At 39.4% G+C, this 19,397-nt stretch overlaps 1 protein-coding gene across 4 annotated transcripts in view; it reads right to left on the bottom strand.

Annotated features, from left to right (window-relative positions):
- The window catches only part of ZNF410 (zinc finger protein 410), a 38,212-nt gene that overhangs the window by 4,825 nt on the left and 13,990 nt on the right, over window positions 1-19,397 (bottom strand). For 2 of the 4 annotated variants that reach the window (XM_037503697.2, XM_054691568.1), the window contains exons 4-11: window positions 17,425-17,643; window positions 15,804-15,995; window positions 12,554-12,704; window positions 11,901-12,082; window positions 5,831-5,920; window positions 3,991-4,116; window positions 3,150-3,290; window positions 1,617-1,744 (exon numbers count right to left, since the gene is read on the bottom strand). In XM_037503697.2, the coding sequence (XP_037359594.1) occupies window positions 1,617-1,744; window positions 3,150-3,290; window positions 3,991-4,116; window positions 5,831-5,920; window positions 11,901-12,082; window positions 12,554-12,704; window positions 15,804-15,995; window positions 17,425-17,643 (1,229 nt within the window). Of the gene's footprint in view, window positions 1-1,616; window positions 1,745-2,667; window positions 2,873-3,149; window positions 3,291-3,990; window positions 4,117-5,830; window positions 5,921-11,900; window positions 12,083-12,553; window positions 12,705-15,803; window positions 15,996-17,424; window positions 17,644-19,397 lie in introns of those variants that run through there. The other 2 variants (XR_008550386.1, XM_037503698.1) reach the window with 2 other exon arrangements.

Raw genomic sequence — 19,397 nt, 5'->3', positions numbered from 1 at the left:
TTGTGAATCCTCTAACCCCCATGCCTCTGGCTTACACCCTAGTTCTTATATGCATAAATAAATCTTTAAAAAAAAATAAACATTCCAGCACATGAACTTAATGTTGAATACACATATGTTCATTCTCAATGATGAAACTCTATGTTAAAATGTGATGTTACTTCAATAAAAAAATAAAAAATAAATAAATATACCAAGACAGACATTAACAAAGACAAAAAGTAGGAGCAAGGAGATAAATTAACTATAGAAAGTTGTTGAAGTTGGGTGAGGTACATTGGTTCATGTACTATTCTTTCTCACTATACTCTAGTATAGTTCCAAAAAAGTAACCAGGAGAAGAATCGATGATACCCTAAGAAAAAAAAAAATTTCAATATAGGGCCTCCCCGGTGGCACAGCGGTTGAGCGCTGTGTTGCGAAGCTGCCTGATGCCTCTGCATGCCGGTTCGATCTCCAGCTGCTCCCTAGCCACCAGAGGAGGGTTCCGCATGGCACGCAGACCTCTCCTGCCGCCCGCTGCTCCCCTCAGCAGTGTACTTCAGTCCTTCTGCCTGCTCTGCTCCCCGCTCTGGCTCTGGTGAATTCTCTTACCCTCCAGCACTTCTGACTGTACCCAGTGCTTGTATAAATAAATAAACAAATCTTAAAAAAAAAAAAAAAACTGCCATTCAAATAAAGAGCATGTTTCCATACTGCAATTTCAATATGTAAAAAAAAAAAAAATTTTTTCAATATAACAGACAAACAAGACTCAACAATGGGTCACAATCATGCATACAAGAAAAGGTCCTGGCAAGAACATTAACATGCATACCCAAAGTCCTGTGGTCCCAGGAATACCACAGAATCATTGAGAATATTCAATATAGAATGCAGTCATGTGAATGTTTTAACAGCTGATTGTTATATAAAGGTTATAGTGAGGTAAGGTAGGGAGATGAGAAGGTACTAAAATACTAAAAGAATCTAGAATACATAAGTTTTGGCAAAAGCTTATGCACATGAAATGAATTCATGAAGTCATCTACTCCTAAGACACAAAGCCAATATAACATGCTAAGACTCTAGAACTGTAAGTTTTCATTCTGTTTTCTGTGTAGAGCCAAGACCAGAGCTGGGAGTACTTAGAATTAGCTATTAAAACCCTTCTTTGATTTAGATGATGGTTCTAATTCAACAAGTAAGGGAACACATTCCTATGTGTCCAGTTGTTTCAGACATATGACTCTTAAAAAAAGAACAATGATTATTCTTAATATTTTGTCACTATCACTTTTGCTGAAGGACCACGTTGTCCCAGGATGTTATTTTAGCAAATGCCTATGAAATAAGGATACTGTATTTACTTTATAAAACAGCTGATGTAGATAGTATTCATTAAGACGTGTGCACAAAGGAAACTAAAGCTGAGAGTCTCCACTGTGAATGACCAATCTCCCAATCCAGAGACCCTAACACTTATAACAATTAGGCTTAACTTAAAGGAAGATGTTTTAGTCAAAGTTTCCAGGATATGGAAACTGGAGAATTTTTCAGATCCTCTCAGCTGGGTTCCCAACCACTCTCCACATGTCTCCACAAACTAAAGTTAAAGGCAGGAGAGAGAGTTTTACCTCCTGTGGATTTACGGCAGTTAAGACAGAAACCTCATATGACTGCCTCCCTGACTGCATGGTCACCAAGTGATGTGTAACATCAGGCACTGAAGACAGGGGGCGCGGGGATCTTTCAGCAAGCACCTCTGTAAAACAGCAGAAAAATGCTTCAATGAACAGTGAATCTACAGATATACCTACCTGCATTATCACATCTCTCATTAAGAGCTCTAAAAACTGTTCCCTGAAAAACTGAATCCCACATGCCTGTATTTCTTCCAAATTAATTTCTGTCTGATAATCATTATCAGCAAAATTGAAAATTATTACTAAGTGGGGGAAGGGAAAAAGTAACAAGAAATCCTGATATGTATCAATTCATATCAACCATTTTTCAATATAACAATTTAGAGTAATATGACTTTAATGCTGTTAAAAGGATTAAAGTTGTATATAAAACAGGGCAAAAGCTGACAAATCAGGGAACTGGACCCAACTGTTAAAACAGTCACCAATGATACAAATGTTCACAGGTCAAGAACTTTAAATTAAACCCAGATTCAAAGTTGCTACTCAATGTTCCTCCCTCCCTTGAGACCTTTCCTTAAGGCTAGAAAACAAGCTTCATGCAATTTTTGTGCTCATGCTTCAGTTACCCAGTGGTATGGTTCAGCAAACAGAGGTCGCTAACCGTGGAAGCACACTCTGGGCCTTTGAGGCTCTACATATAAGTTACATAAACAAGGCCACTTATACCCAAAAATGAACTAAAACAAAGGCTTACTAAATGTTTATATGTGGGATCATCATGAAAATCTTCTGGATATAGTTTATACATGAACCATTTAGCTCTCAAATAAATGGGAAGTTTCTTCTAGGGACTTTATAGCTCTTCCAAGTTATACCATATAATTTAACATTTGTTTAAATAATATCTTATGTTTAAAGTTGTATCCCATATATAAGTTTTGACTTCTCAACTAGATTTTAATGTCCCTGTCTTCTACTTATATCTTTCCCATGGTGCCAGGTACACAGTAGGCACTGAATAAATGCATGCTGACCTCACCTGTTAAGTTTTTCACAGAAGAGGGCCTGGCCTGTGTAACTTGGGTGAAATTTCTATACCAGAGAGGAGCAACTGTTTCCTAGAGAGCCCTTTCTTTTCTCCAGAAGATATGGCTTTTGAAGGTATGGAGAAATTGCTTTATATCTCCTCTGTAAAACCTGGTTATGTTCTGTTTAAATGTTTTAAAATTTAAGTTCTTCCATAACTGCAATAGGAAAGATAGAAATAGTTGGGCTAGGATGCTAGGATTATGGATAATTTATTCTTAAAAATTTCTTCTCTATATTCTTTTGTTACATCATCTTTTCAATGAAAAAGAAAAATTTTTAAAAAGATTCATTTATTCACCCCAGAGACAAAGAATACAACTGCTACTCTCAAGAAATGAAATTAATAAAAACTTCCATTCTAGAGAAAACCCCATTCCTTAGTCCCTAGTTGCAATCCATTTTTCCCAAATAAAGGAGAGTTGAAAGTCTTACCATCATCAACTCCTAGGATAGAATTGGTATTTGGTAGGTTCAAGGACTCTCCACCAAGGCTGGGCTGGGAATTCATAGACACCAGGTTTTTACTGGTTACTGGAGCCTCTTCAAGCAAACTACTGCCCATTAGTGGCTCAGCTGCACAGAGAATAGGATGTGAGAGACATACAGCAGTCAAGGCTGTTCCTGGTCCCCATTTTCCTTCATAGGAAGCTGGTCTTTTCATCCAGAACTACAAAGTTAACCTGTTTTTAGATACTACCCCCTACTTCACTTCTGGGGAGTAAGAATAAACCTAATAGAGAAGGGTTGAGCCTCATTGATAAAGATCCTTGGCTTGTGATTAGCATCTGGATATGAAAAGGAATGGAAGGATCCTTAGAAGGGAGTATTTGAGATGAAATAATTAAGGAAACACATGAAAAATAATAAAAAATTATTTAAGTTAGGGTAAAAAGGGAGCTATGACTGATAGAAAATGCTTAAGCTCTTACCATACAGAAATCTTTATCACAGTGATACTCAAAGGCTGATTCATGGATCAGTACTAATTACCATCAAATTCACTCTGGGAGCCTCTACAGATTTTGGGGTCTTATTCTCAAATAATCTCCTTTATCAGGTTGTTCTGTTTTGTTTTGGGAGAGGTATGGATAAGCAATATGACTATATATGGTCTAAAAGTTTGCAGATGATTTTACTGTATATTTTGAAAACCACTAGTCCATCAAATGAGACCAGGTCTGTCTTCCCAAAACAGAAATCAGAAAATTTCCAGAGAACCAGAGAGGCTAGTTATTTGATTTTTTGACCCCTCCACTATCCCCTCTTTCCTCACCAGTTTGCTCCTGCTCTTGATTCCCAGCTGCACCCATCTGTAAGTGATGCTTTCTCATGTGCACATTCCTGCTTCCACTCTGAGAGAAGGTCTTCCCACAGACTTGACACTGATGAGGCTTCTCTCCTGAAATAGGAACCAGGTTAAGACAGGCGAGTCAGGCCTCCCTGGTGGTGCAAGGGGTTAAGACGCAACCTATGAAGCTGTCCGCAGCCACTGCAGCACAAGTTCGATCCTGGCTGGCCAGGGAGCAACCCACATGGCACAGCAGACCTCTCCTGACTCGCCCACTGCTTCCCTCAGCAGTGTACTTTGGTCAATTTGCCTGTTCTGTTCCCCACTCTATGTCTGGTAAATCCTCTCATCCCCCACACCTCTGGCCTATAACCCAGCACTTGTATGCATAAATAGATAAATCTTAAGGGGCCTCCCTGGTGGCGCAAGGGGTTAAGATGCAACCTAAGAAGCTGTCCGCAGCCACTGCAGCACCAGTTCAATTCCTTGGCTGGCCAGGGAGCAACCCACATGGCGCAGCAGACCTCTCCTGACTCGCCCACTGCTTCCCTCAGCAGTGTACTTCAGTCAATCTTCCTGTTCTGTTCCCTACTCTGTCTCTGGTGAATCCTCTCACTCCCCACACCTATGGCTGTACCCCACCTCTTGTATGCATAAATAAATCTTTAAGAAAAAAAAAATTTTTTTAAATAAATCATAAAAAAAAAAAAAAAGAGGTGAGTCAAAAATACAAGGCACATGGGCCTCCCCGGTGGTGCAGCAGTTGAGCGCTGGGCTGCGAAGCTGCCCACAGCCTCTGCAGCGCAGGTTCGATCACCGGCAACCGGCAAGGGTCCCACATGGCGTTCAGACCTCTCCTGCCGCACCCACTGCTCCCCTCAGCAATGTATTTCGTCAGTCTGCCTGATCTGTTCCCCGCTCTGGTGAATTCTCTCACCCTCCTGTGCTTCTAACTGTACCCAGTGCTTGTATAAATAAATAAATAAATAAATAAATAAATCTTTTTTTTAAAAAAAGTGAATATATACAGAAACCTATGAATTCACACAAATACTAATTAGACATAAAGCAATGAAAATGCAGCTTATCTGACAATATTAGAAATAGCCAAAAGGGTCTCAAAAAAGCTCCCAATTAAATCACGAAGCAGAATCCATCTCCTCCTCTAGGCTGAGGAACTCATGGAGTTTGCAGCCCTGGGCAACACCAGCCCATCTCAGGTTTGCCAACTCTGCATAGAACTTACCATATAAATAACAGTTCCACCCTTAAGATCTTAACTCTCAAATTCACATCCTTGAGTAGACCTCTCTACTTCCCTTGCACACAGTGAATTGCTTTGCTATCCTCATAAATAACTTCCGACTCCTTCTCTCCCCTCCTACTCTTTTGGTTTCTCTTTGCTTCCCATGGCAAGTAATTTCAACAATTATCTGATTCCATTCCAGAATCTCTCCTCACTCTGAGTTCAAGTCTACCTTGGCAAGTCTGCTCTGAATAACCTTCATGGCCGACATCTCTGAGATAGCATAAAATACCCAGCATAGTGCCAAATAAATTTCCTGATCTCCTAGATAAAGGTCTGGATTAAAAATCAGTTGAGTACTGCTCAGTTAAAATTAATAGCAATTAGAGTTTTTCCCCCTTGATTGTATGATACTCTAAATGCAATTATCAAGGGTCCTGATTTCTGTTCTGTCATGATAAGGAAGAAACATTATGCAGTTTGCTGCTTTGCAGATTTCTTTGTTATCATTCCCCCACCTTTTCACCCTTTGGGCTGTCTGCCTTTCCTAAAATCTATGAATGGCACATATTCTAGTACCTGAGTGAACCACCAAATGTTTTCGGAGGCTAGAATACTCAGCAAAGGAACGGCCACATCCTTGGGCTTCACAAAGGAAAGGCTTCTCTCCTAGAGACAGAAAATAAGACAAAGACTCAACAAGTTAACTATGAGACTTAACATGAGACTCATGAGACTATGAATTGATATGAGAATCAAAAATTGACTAGTTTTCTTACCATCTAACCTTATTCTGTTCCTAGTGACATACTCTGATTTCTTAAATTCACACTGTGTAACTTCAACCTGACTATTTACTAAGTGCCACCTCTCACTCCTAGTATTCAGTCCACCAGACAGCTTAACTTTGTCTTTGGAGCGGCTGCCTCTGAGCCAACTTTCGCCTCCCTCCCTCCTGGCACAAGTGCTGAGCCCCAGCTGCACTGACACACCTTCTTCAGTGAGCCCATCCCCTCTGAGGTCAAGATTAATGTATGTGCTATCAGGATTTTTACCTTACATCAATTTTCTTTAAGAATCTGTTTCTAGAGCCACTTAAAAGTAGAGTTTTAAAGGTTATAAAATAGGTATTATATGGTCCCATTTTATAAAGCAAATAAAAACATGTTTATTCAGAGATGCACAGAAAAATTTGTTGAAAGTAGTTATATCCTGGGGCCTCCCTGGTGGCACAAAGGGTTAAGCACCGCACTATGAAGCCATCAGTAGCCTCTGCAGCAGTTCAATATCCGGCCGGCCAGGGAGCAACCCACATGGCACAGCAGATCTCTCCTGTCTCACCCCCTGCTCCCCTCAGCAGTGTATTTCAGTCAGTCTGCCTGTTCTGTTCCCCACTCTGTCTCTGGTGAATCCTCTCACCCTCCACCCCAACCCCCCAACCCCCCCACCCGCATCTCTGGCCTATATCCCAGCTCTTGTATGCATAAATAAATAAATCTTTAAAAAAAAAAGTAGCTACATCCTGATAGTAATATACTGATTTAATTTTCTTTGTGCTTTTCTATTGGTGGGAATTAAGCTGGTGTAGCCCCTGTAGAAAATGCTATGGAGATTTCTTAAGAAAATAAAAATTGAAATTACGTATGATCTGCCAATACCTCTATTAGGTATTTATTCACATAATATGAAACCTCTAATATAAAAAGACTCATCCACACCTCTGTACATAGCGGCACGGTCCACAATTGCCAAGTCATGGAACCAACCTAAGTGCCCTTCAAAGAACAAATGGATACAGAAATTGTAGAATATATATACTCAAGGGAATACTTACACAGCTGTGAAAAAAAGATGAAATAGTGGCATTTGGGACAAATGGATAGAACTTCAGGTGATAATGTTAAGTGAAATAAGTAAAAAAGTGACATATCATATGGTTTCACTCATCTGTGGAATATAAATAACCAAAAACTATATATAGGCAAAATACAGTAGCAATAAATCTTCAACTCAGTGAAAGAACATAATGGTTACCAGAGGGAATGGAGAGGGCAGGAAGAAGAGGGAGTCAGATGGGGTATTCGATGGAGAGTAAATGGGGCATGTGTATACATGGGAGAGCAAAAATGTAACCCCCAAAATTAAGATTTTTTTTAATTATTAACAAATATGAAAATAAATTTCCATTTTCTATAATATCACTTTGTTATTTTAAAAATTTCATATGGCAAAAACTGAGTAAGGTAGGTAAACTGACAGTATGCTAACTTTTTGGTTTTAATATTGCACTATGACTATGTAAGATACAACTGTTGGGGAAAGCTGGGTGAAGTTGTGTATTATTTTTGCAACTTTGCATAAGTACAATTATTTCAAAATAAAAAGTGAAAATAATCAGAGATGCAATCTATCTCCCAAAGGTCACAAACTAGTGTTAGAAAGAGCATTCATGAATACCTTCAATACAAATATCTGCACAAAAAATTGGAAAATGAGCATTTAGAAAGTAAATTATGTGATTTTTTTAAAAGATGCTGAATTCGGGCCTCCCCGGTGGCGCAGCAGGTTGAGCACCGCACCATGAAGCTGTCTGCAGCCTCTGCAGTGACGGTTCGATCCGGGCCGGCTGGCGAGAATCCCACATGGTGTGGCAGACCTCTCCTGTCGTGCCCACTGCTCCCCTCAGCAGTGTATTTCTGTCATCTGCCTGTTCTGCTCCCTGCTCTGTCTCTGGTGAATCCTCTCACCCTCATGCCTCTGGCTTGTACCCCAGCTCTTGTATAAAAATAAATAAATCTTAAAGGAAAAAAAAAAGATGCTGAATTCAAGCTGATCTTAAATGATGACATGGATGGAAGGAAACCTGAGGCACAAGAATAGTGTATGCAGACTCTTCAAACTGAGAGTGCCCAGAGCAAGTTCAGAAACTGACAAGTGTGAAATAGTATATACATACACTGGTCTTTCCTGACACAGAACTTCTAAAATGCTTGAAAACAGGGGTGCTACAAAAACCTTTAGTTCAAAACTTTAGTCTTTGATCCTAGTTCCTGATGTTGGATTCCTAAAACCTTGTAAAATTTCTTATGTGAGAAGTACACTGGCAGCATCTTTTGTTTTAATATTTGGTCCTTGGTGATATTTCCCAGGTGGTAATAGTGTCTTTCGTTTCAATGAGATGTCTCATTAAAATAACATGAACCATCATTCCTGGATGGGAGCTGGTCACTACAAACACCAAGTTCTGATTAGGAGCTTGGAATTTTTAGCTCTTGGAAATGGGGTTAATGATCAAGCACGCCTACATGATGAAGCCTCCATAAAAATCCCCAAAGTACAGAATTCAAAGAGTTTCTAGGTTGGTGAACACATCTATATGCCAGGTGGTTGGCATAACCCAATTCCATAGGGATAGAAGCGCTTATGCTTAGCACCCTCCAGATCTTGCCTTATATATCTCTCTGCCTGGCTGTTTGTTCAACTTTATCCCTTATCACATCCTTTTTTATGTAATAAACTGGTAAACATGTAAGGGTCCCTGAGTTTGTGAGTTGTTCTAGCACATAATCAAACCCAAAGGGGAAAATAATGAACTTCTGATGTGTAGTCAAGTCAGTCAGAAGTTTTGAGTAATCTGGGGACCTACTACTTGCTGCTGGCACCTGAAATGGGGGGCAGTGTTGTAGGACCATGTTCTGAATCTGTGGGATCTAATGCTTCTCCAGGTAATGGTGTCAGAATAGAGTTAAACTGTAAGATTCCCAGCTGGTGCTGCCAAGAATTGCTTGGTGTGTGGGAAAAAAACCCACACATCTGTTGTGTCAGTGTTGTGAGTGTGGTTGTAGTATGAAAACAAAGGAGAAACACTGGAAGAGTGAGCTTGTCCTACTCAGCAAGTAAGGTTGGCATGGTGACAACATAGGAGCTAGGCTGTGAAGGAGGGCACAGCACTGCTCTAGATTATTCTGTTCTTTCAAACATATAGCTTAATGTTTGTGGTGTTCCAGCGGTCTGTAAATTTTCTCAATGTGTTTTTGTAAACTCACAGCTACCCTAAAATGCTGGGCACTAAAAAAGGTGCCACACGAACAAGATACTCATATATATGACAGATCAAATGTCAGAAAAACTGAAAATTCTAGTAACAAATAAGGTTAAACACTTAATGAGAGGAATCTTAAGAAAAAGAGGATTTAGGAAGATTCATCAAAATCTAGTAGCATGAATCTCTGCATCAAGCTGGCCTAGGCAATATCCCTATTTGGAAAGAGGATGAAGAGAAAAGGACACAAGAGAAGCAGAGTGGGAAGAGGTAATGCTTCATAATGGTTAAAAGCAAAGTCCACTTATCCCTGAGTTAAATTCCTTGACAATCAGTTTTTTATCAACAGAATGAACATTAATCTTAAAAAATTATTTTGAGGATTAAATGATAAATACATGTTAAATATTCAGCAGTGTCTGCCACAATGTAAGCCCTCATAAGTCACTAAAATTGGTAGCTTTAATTACTATTACTACCAATAATAAAAGACCTGAGATCAGTTTTCTTTTTTTTTTAATCCTAGATTTTGCTTCTCAATCGGACATGAGATAAAAATTGAGCTGTCAATATTTGAAGACAAAATTCTTAGAAGAGCTTTGGAGTCAGATCAGAATTCAAACCCCGCTCTGCCATTTCCTGACTGTATTTTTTTTTTTTTTAAAGATTTATTTATGTATACAAGAACTGGGGTACAGGCCAGAGGTGTTGGGGGTGAAAGGATTCACCAGTGACAGAGTGGGGAACAGAATAGGCAGACTAACTGAAATACACTGCTGCAGGGAGCAGCGGGTGAGTCAGGAGAGGTCTGCTGTGCCATGTGGGTAGCTCCCTGGCCAGGGATTGAACTCGTGCTGCAGTGACTGCAGATAGTTTCATAGGGTGCGTCTTAACCCCTTGTGCCACCAGGGAGGCCCTCCTGACTGTAATTTTGAGCAAGTTACTTAACCCTCTAATTTACTACTTCTTCATCAAATACAGTATCTGATGCTTAAAGTTACTTGAAGACTAAATGAGATGATGTTGTATATGTGCTGGGTACATATTAAATTGTCTCAGTAAATACTAACTTTTATTATTATTAGTTATTGAGACTCAGATTTGTGAGGCATCCAGGGGGAAATGATTAAATTGAGGCCTGAGACTGCCATGAAAGCACACCAAGTGACTTGGGAGACATGTGAAATTTTGAAATGGGTGAGCAATTAGGAGATTAGTAAGAGAGTGTTAGCCAAAGTCAGAATGAAAGAAAATCAGGTCATACTCTGCAGTAAAAGAAAACATTATGATGTTTACTGTTATCAAATACTACAAAATTGATGAGCATTTTAAGAATGAAGAGGGTACTGAATTAAACAATAAGGCATAGTGAACTCTACTTCTTATCTAGATATTCTTTTATTATACTACTTTATTGGAGCAAGTATAGTCTACTCTCTCAAGAAAGAGTTGAAATGAGAGCTATTCTGGGGGCCTCCCCGGTGGCGCAGCGGTTGAGCGCTGGGTTACGAAGCTGTCCGCAGCCTCTGCAGCGCAGGTTCGATGCCCGGCTGCTCCCCGGCCACCTGAGGAGGGTCCCACATGGCGCGCAGACCTCTCCTGCCGCCCGCTGCTCCCCTCAGCAGTGTACTTCGGTCCTTCTGCCTGCTCTGCTCCCCGCTCTGGCTCTGGTGAATTCTCTCACCCTCCCGCGCTTCTGACTGTACCCAGTGCTTGTATAAATAAATAAAAAATAAATCTTCAAAAAAAAAAAAAAAAAGAAATGAGAGCTATTCTACCTCAAAATCTAACCAGTGGCAAAGTGAATCTGGAGGTAATGGACAGTGGCAAAGTGAATCTGGAGGTAATGGAAGGGTCATGCCTGGAAAACACGTAGCACTAGCATAGGTTTCATTTTTTAATGTTTTTTCATTGCACCTGCTGTCATTTTAGCAATGCAAAATGAACAGAGACTGAGTGGCAGGAATAAGTTACATATTCTAAGATAGTAGTCTGGGTTCAGTGATTAAAATCTGGCAAGAGACATAGTGCAAGCTGGGAAGTCACCCTTAGACTAAGAGTCAGGGTATCTTTTTTTTGCTCTTTGAATATTAACATGCTGTTTGACCTAGAACAAGTAATTTCTCTATCCTGTTTCTCGCGCTGTCAAGCTGTACTAAGAAAGAAAACTCCTCAAAGTCAGGGATTATATCTTAGCTTTAGTATTTCACTCACCTAACTCCATTCACAGAATATGTTCTGTGTGGTTTGTGTAATTCAATATAATTACTTCCCCAAATTATGACTATGTAACATTCAAAGATATTTGGACTTAGTTTTGTTCACATTTCATTACTGTTAGAGAAGATCTTATATCCCTTTATCCAGCATCCTAGAGGCAGAAACCAACACTCTCTGTTCCTCACACACAGGTGAACGCTCAATAAATGCTACTGAATGTATTAAAAAGTGTCATGAGGCATTTCTAAAAAGAAATTCCACCTTTGAAGTTCTAGCAACAATCCTAGACCTTCATTTCTACTTCCATCTCAGAGCTTTTTGAAGGGTCAACAACCACGCAAAGCCAAGTAGCAGATTGCCCTCTGGGAATGTGGGTGCTGTACACACCTGTGTGGATGCGCAGGTGGTTCTTTAGGTTTCCAGCTGTAGTGAACTGCTTGCCACAGCTAGACTCTGGGCACATAAAGGGCTTCTCGCCATTGTGGGTCCTCATATGAACCTTCAGCCTCTGCAGCACATAGAAGCTTTTCCCACAGCCTTCTGCAGGGCAGATAAAGGAGCGGTCATTTCTGGAAGGAAAAAAATCACAAGCAACAGTAACTAAAGATGTTCCTTGCTAAGAGAAGGAAGACAAATTAAAGCTCCTATTTATTCTCAAAGCAGACAGTAAATCACAAATCTGGATACATCACCGCAGTCTGTTAAAACTACAGAACCCCAGGCCTTGCCTCTCAAATTACTGATATCACTGGGTAAGGCTGGGGCCTGAGCTTACGAATTTTTTTTTTTAAGCTCTCTAAGAAATTATGTAAGATTTCAGAATTTGTGCTCTAAGACACGTAGGTGCCAAATGTCTTATTAAATATCTGTCAAGAATGAGGTAAATGGAACAATGAAAGTCATTCTGTTAAAGAACAAAAATTAATATTAACCACAAGTGAGCCTGAACCCCTGCTTTCCTTTGTCAACTGGGAGGGAACAAGTTTCTCTAGAACATCAACATTCGTGGGCTCCAAGTATGGAATCTCAGATTTGCTCACCGATGAGTTTTGAGGTGGTACTTGAAGTGAGCTGGATATACAAACGTCCGATCACAGCCTTCAACTGTGCATTTGAGCTTCTTTTCCACTTGAGGAAGGGGCCCAGAATCTTTGGGTTGCCCATCACCAGAACCAAGATGGACGTTTTCTCCTGTAACAGTCACATATTTGTAATCCAGTAAAGGAACCTGCTCTGATACCTTGCTTCAAAAAATAAACATTCCTGCATTTTTACCCCTAGTGATCACTAATCAGATACTAGCTTCATCATGTGAAGTTCTGGGCATGCTTCAAGTGTTCCACACTGAGTATAGCTGTGTAGGTATCTGATGCAATGGAGCAGTGTCCTGTCCAATGCTGGTTCCTGCCTTGCCCTCTGAGCTGCCAGACAGGCATCAGTCCTCCAAGACCCTGAATAGCAGTAAGTGGGTTGGAAAATGAATGAAAGAATATAAATTATTATGTAGCAATAGAAGTATCTTGAGTCTTTATTTAGAAATTTGGTGATGTTTTGTGAAAAGAAATATGACATATGGTCTTAACTCTTGTTTCTATCAATTAAAGTGTGGTAAAACTGGTTTTGTTATGTTTTGCCTAAAGTTGCAGTTTCCAAGCACTGTCGATGACATTAAGAGAGGACTTATTGTACTCTGATAAACTGTGCTAGAAGAGTCACAAATGGCTTCAATTATGTTTAAAATACGTAATTGAAATACTGAGTAAAATATCAAGTAAAATCATTATATGTTAGTGGATGAAAAGCAATATTAATTTCATATGATTTTAAATGTATGTGTGGGGCCAAAAATAATAAAATTTTTAAGAAGTAATTTGCAATGTTTAATCTTATCTAAATGTCTAAAGGTTTATTATATACTAAGCTAGTCCAAAAAAAGGCTTTTAGGGATTCATTTCACTGAGGAAATGGAACACTGTCATGTATTTGTATTCACTTTACATTCACACATATAAGGTAGTTGTTTAGTAGTAAGGTAATATATTTTGAGAGTAAAAAAACATCTATACATTGCTTTACTGATTTTTTTTAAAGATGTATTTATGCATACAAGAACCCCAGTACAGGCCAGAGGCATGGGGGTGCAGTGAGAGGATTCACCAGAGACAGAGTGGGGAACAGAACAGGTGGATTGACTGAAACACACTGCTGAGGGAAGCAGTGGGCGAGCCAGGAGAGGTCTGATGGGGGGTAGCTCCCTGGCTGGCCAGGGATAGAACTCATGCTGCAATGGCTACGGACAGCTTCACAGGTTGTGTCTTAACCCCTTGTGCCACCAGGGAGGCCCGCTATACTGATTTTAAAGCATTTCTCAGAGAAAATCTTATTTAATTTTTATTAACAATCCGCTCAGGAAAGCTACATGATTTCTACATTCTGAACATAAGAAAACTGAAGCCAGGAGTGGGGGTTAAATTCCCCAGACAGGACACTAGTATATGGGACCAATCTGGACCCCAGGCCCTCAAATTCCTAAATCTCCAGTTATCTCCCTACAACTGCTTCTCACTGGCAAACACAACAGTACTTCCTCAATGCAATGTCAAGATGCTGAAGGTTTCAGGATCCAGAGATTAGTAAAAGCATCTCAGAATCTGAACTTCAGAGTTCTCTCAAAATAGTAAAATGAGTCACTCTAAGCAGCACTATGGTAGTGACAGTAGAACTAATTATTTTGAAAACTAATAGATATTTAGAGTTCTCTGTGTAGGAAAACTTCAGTTAATATTTCTAAAACTGGGATATTCTAAAATATTCTCAGGGATCCCTGAGTTCTGTTTTATTTTCATTTCCATGGTAATTAAAAATAATCATAAGCATATTTAAATTATTACCATGAGCTCTAAACAGCTACAATGACATAGATTTCAGTGCTTAAGCTTGGTTTCTGATAGGTGTTGTACCTCTAAAAATTTGTTGCATTACCTCAACTGTCACAGGTATTAAGAAATATAGAGGCATAGCTAAAGTAGTAGGATTGGGCCTCCCTGGGGGTGCAAGGGGTTAAGACACAACCAATGAAGCTATCCACAGCCACTGCAGCACAAGTTTGATCCCCGGCCAGCCAGGGAGCTACCCACATGGCGTAACAGACCTCTCCTGGCTCACCCACTGCTCCCCTCTGCAGTGTACTTTGGCTAATCCTCCTGTTATGTTCCCCACTCTGTCTCTGGTGAATCCTCTCACCCCTCATACCTCTGGACTGTACCCCAGTTCTTCTGTGCATAAATAAATAAATCTTAAAAATAAATAAATAAAGAAGTAGTATTAGAGCATGCTACATAAGCAAAGATTTGTAGTGGTTTAAGAGTGTTTGAATACAGCTATGGTCCTCAACCTTTTACAGGCATCAAATCCACCATAAGGATTTACTAAAAGATTGTCAGTTTCTGAGTTAGTAAGATGAGGTCTGAGAATTAGCATTTTTAAGATCTTAGCTGATGCTGGTAATCCAGGGACCACACTTTGAAAATTACAGGGTAAAGGAAAATAGCAGAGTAAGTAAAACAGGAACTCAACTGCATGACAGCCATCATAGCTAACTGCTAAAATGCTACAGCCAACTTCATTTTAGCAAAACATCACCTATACACTAACAATTTTCAATGGTATTGTAATTTTATTTCTATTAGTTGATAAAACTGTTTTCATAATGATATTTAAAACTCAAAGTGTGTTGGGGGCCTCCCTGGTGGCATAGGGGTTAAGTTTCAGTGCTACCAAACTCTCACCACTGAGGCCTGAGTTGGATCCCTGGCCAGGGAGCTAACCTACATATGGCACGGCAAACCTCTTCTCTCTCGCTGGCTGCTCACTTTAGCAGTGTATTTCAGTAGATCCGCCTGTTTAGCTCCCCACTCTGTCTCTGGGAACCCTCTCACCCCTGCACCTCTAGTCTATACCCCAATTTTTTATGCATAAATAAATAAATCTTTAAAAACTAAAAGTATAAAGAACATTAGAAAAAAACAACTCAAGATAACACCAGGATTTATGAATATTTTTCCTTTAAAAGGGGCTCTGTCAAAGCTAAAAATTGAGAATAGTAGTTTAGTTGATTCTGCCCAAGAATATGGCATAGTTCAGTTACTTTATAGAATATAAACCAATATACAAGTCTCTAGTCTTCTGCCCTCACCAATAAACTAACTTGGAATATATGCAACTCAAAACACAGCCATTGCATCACCAAAATCTCTACACTAACTAATGGAAAATGCCACAAGGTCTTACCATTGCTGCTGGTTTTTGCATTCTTTGCTAGTTGTGCACGAGTAGCAGCAATCAAACTGTCATGGGCCAATTCCTGAACCCGGAGGAACCATGGAATGCTGCTGTCAGTGCTCTCACTAGAAAGGAAATCATTCCCTGAATCCTCTGCTTCATCTTGTACAAATACTAAGTGCTCGGCTGAAGAGCCCAGGCCTATAAGAAACAGGAAGATAAATGAAAGTTAGCTATCAAGTAATCCTTTTATTTGTCCCAGCTCAGAAATTGTCCTGAATCAGCTATTCTAGATTTCACTCAAGCTTCTGTTCTCATGTAAGACAAGATTATCATCTTTCCACTCATAGTCTACAAGCTTGTCTTTATCTTCCTTCATCCTGTTTCTGAGGCAAAGTTCTCAGGCTAACTCTCACCTCTAGAATCCCAATTCCATCCATCAGTTATTTCCTCTTTACCATCTGCAAACCATTCTTCTCTCTTGGTCAGCTTACAGTCAAGCTCACAGTCTTTTAATCTGTCCAGGCTCAAGTCTCTCCCATGTTTATTTTTTAAAGAATAGAAAATCACAAATACCTCTCTAGCTGTCATCTTTTCAACTGTTCCTTCAAAGTCAAAATTCTTGAACAAATGAAAGTTGTAACTTGCACATTCACTTTCTCATCTGCCATTCACTCCCCATCTCTTTAGTCTGACCTCTACCTCTACTAACTCAATAATAATTATCCTGCTAAGGTAACCAGGTACACATTTCTTAGTCCTCATCTCACAGTCCATCCTGTAGTGTTTGGCATGATTCAGTACCTTTTTTTTAAATTGTTTTCCTCCTTTGGTGTCCCTCACACCATTCTCATTCTTTTTCCTTTATCCCTCTCTACCTGCTCTTTCCCATTATGTTACCCACTTAAATGGCTTTTTTAAAATTGCCTTCTTGTCTGTTTATGCACCAGAATCAAAGAATTCAAGCTCATTGTGGGCCTCCCCGGTGGCGCAGCGGTTGAGCGCTGGGTTGCGAAGCTGCCCGCAGCCTCTGCAGCGCTGGTTCAATTCCCGGCTGCTCCCCGGCCACCGGTGGAGGGTCCCACATGGTGCACAAACCTCTCCTGCCGCCCACTGCTCCCCTCAGCAGTGTACTTCGATCCTTCTGCCTGCTCTGCTCCCTGCTTTGGCTCTGGTGAATTCTCTTGCCCTCCCGCTTGTATAAATAAATAAATAAATAAATCTTTTAAAAAAAACTTTAAAAAATAAAATAAAAAAAAAAGAATTCAATCTCATTGTTCCATACATTTCCAACACCAACTATTTATTTCACACCAGACCTCTCTGGATTCCTATTTCTAACTCTCCAAAGGATCCTCTAAAATCTCAGTATCAATAGGCGTAACTTGAACTAATCATCTTCCCCATGCTCTGTTCTTCTTGTGCTATCTCAAAACAAGAAACTTTTAAGTTATCCCAGACTCCACTCTTTCCCTCTATACATTCAACTGATCACTGGATTACACCAATTTTTCAAAGCAATGAAATAGTAAAAATTCTTTCCATTTTAAGTATAACTGAGTTTAATGTGCTCCACCCCCATTTTATCCTTAAGCCTGAGCAGAGTTCATAAAAGTTTATTGAAGAATACCTGCTCTTGTTAGATTAAGAAGAATAAAAGAAGTGCTATCACTTGGCTGTAGATCTTGCAACAAGCTAGGAGACTCTGGAGTGGACAGAAACTCCGGGGACTTCTGTACAGTCTGAGCCCTTGTCTCCTCTCCATCTGGGCCCACATTCACCTGAAGGCTTCTCAATACAGCCGAGGAAGGAACCTCCTTGGAGGAGTTAGTATGATTTGGAGTATCATCTGGTAAAGGAAAAATACCACAGCTTTATAATGCACTTATCTTCAAGGAGTTCACCATTTTGACACATAGCACCTAATATCCTTATAACATCTCTTAGTAAGAGTAGACAGCATTTTCATTTTATAGATACAATATTTATCTCAGAAAAGAACAGAGAGATAGATGGTTTTAAGTTCTTTCGGGAGTCAGTCAAAACGTGAGGGACTGGTTTTTACTTCGTAGTAACAAATAACAAATCATCTGAACATTATCGACCTTTGTCTTTGGGGATCCAGAAATCAGCACTTTTCTTTTGAAAAACACAGTTGTACAGTGAATACTAACTTAAGAATAGGAATTTCAGCTTAAATCATTTTTCTCAGGAAGAAATTCTACCTTCAGCTTTTGTAGTATGTATGAGACAGTTCTGGTGACTCATTAGGGGAAAAAAATCACTGTCTGGGAAATAACTGAAATTTTATAGAATCATCAATGTTTCATTATAGTTCTGGGTTTACAATGGAAATAAAAAAATAACTCAGAAAACTTGCTCTCTAGAACTTTATTCTAAGGAAGAGGATGAATTTCCAAGTTTTGGATGCAGTCTAATGAGGAATTGCACAATAGCACTAAAGCAGTCAATGTTTTGGGGTATTTCATTCATCTTTATAAAAAGCAAATAATATTTCTTTCTCTCTTAATCAGATAACACCTAAGATTATAGGAACAAAAGTAGAAATCTAGGGATAGTACTGATATTTCAAAACCTAGTGAAGATGCACAACAGTATAAATATAATGAATGCCACAGAACTGGTTAAATGGTAATTTTATCTTTGTATATTTTACCACCAATTTTTTTAAAATAAAGATTATAAGTAGCAGTTTGTCATAATGTAACATTGGAAAATAATAAGAAATTTGTGGTACACTCATATAACAAAATACTATACAGCAATGAAACTAAACCAAACTATACAAGGATAAATTTTACAAATATAGAGTAGTAAGAGAAGATACAATAATACGCTCATATGATTCCATTCATTTAAACTCTGTAAACAGCTAAAACTAAATTATACTGCTCACAGACGCATAAATGGGTAGTTCACTTTGAAAAAAAAAAAAATAATAGCTCACAAAAGTGAGGATGGCAGTGACCTACAGAAGAATGAAGATTAGTCATTATCAAGGAGGAACGCACAGAGGGCTCAGGAGCAGGCAATGTTCTACTTCTTGAGTGTGTGGTAGGTTTATCCTTTACATTAATTCTTCAAATGTATATCTATGATTTTGTACTTTTCTGTACACTATATCCCAACTGAAAGAAAATATGAAGGTCATGCATGAAATGACACATACATATTTAGGAGGAAGAAGAATGAGGTTTGGGAGATAGGTGCATATACATTTGTATCTGTAATATGTATCATGAGCTGGAAGGTAAATACATAGGTTTTCATTAATATTACCTATAATTGGTTATCTAAAATATTTTAAATCAAAATTAAAACTAAAAATAGTGCAGGGCCTCCCCTGGTGGAGCAGCGGTTGAGCGCTGGGCTGCGAAGCTGCCCTCAGCCTCTGCAGCACCAGTTCAATCTCCGGCCGCCGGCGAAGGTCCCACATGGTACGACAGACTTCTCCCGCCACGCCCGCTGCTCCCCTCAGCAGTGTATTTAGTCACTCTGCCTGTTCTGTTCCCCGCTCTGGCTCTGGTGAATTCTCTCACCCTCCCGTGCTTCTGATTGTACCCAGTGCTTGTATAAATAAAT

This window comes from Talpa occidentalis, unplaced genomic scaffold (assembly GCF_014898055.3).
Source record: "Talpa occidentalis isolate TD23 unplaced genomic scaffold, MPIMG_talOcc4v2.1 talOcc4.11, whole genome shotgun sequence".
Lineage (NCBI taxonomy): Eukaryota > Metazoa > Chordata > Mammalia > Eulipotyphla > Talpidae > Talpa > Talpa occidentalis.
The sequence above is the reverse complement of the archived record's forward strand: the minus strand, read 5'-3'. Positions and strand labels throughout refer to the sequence as shown.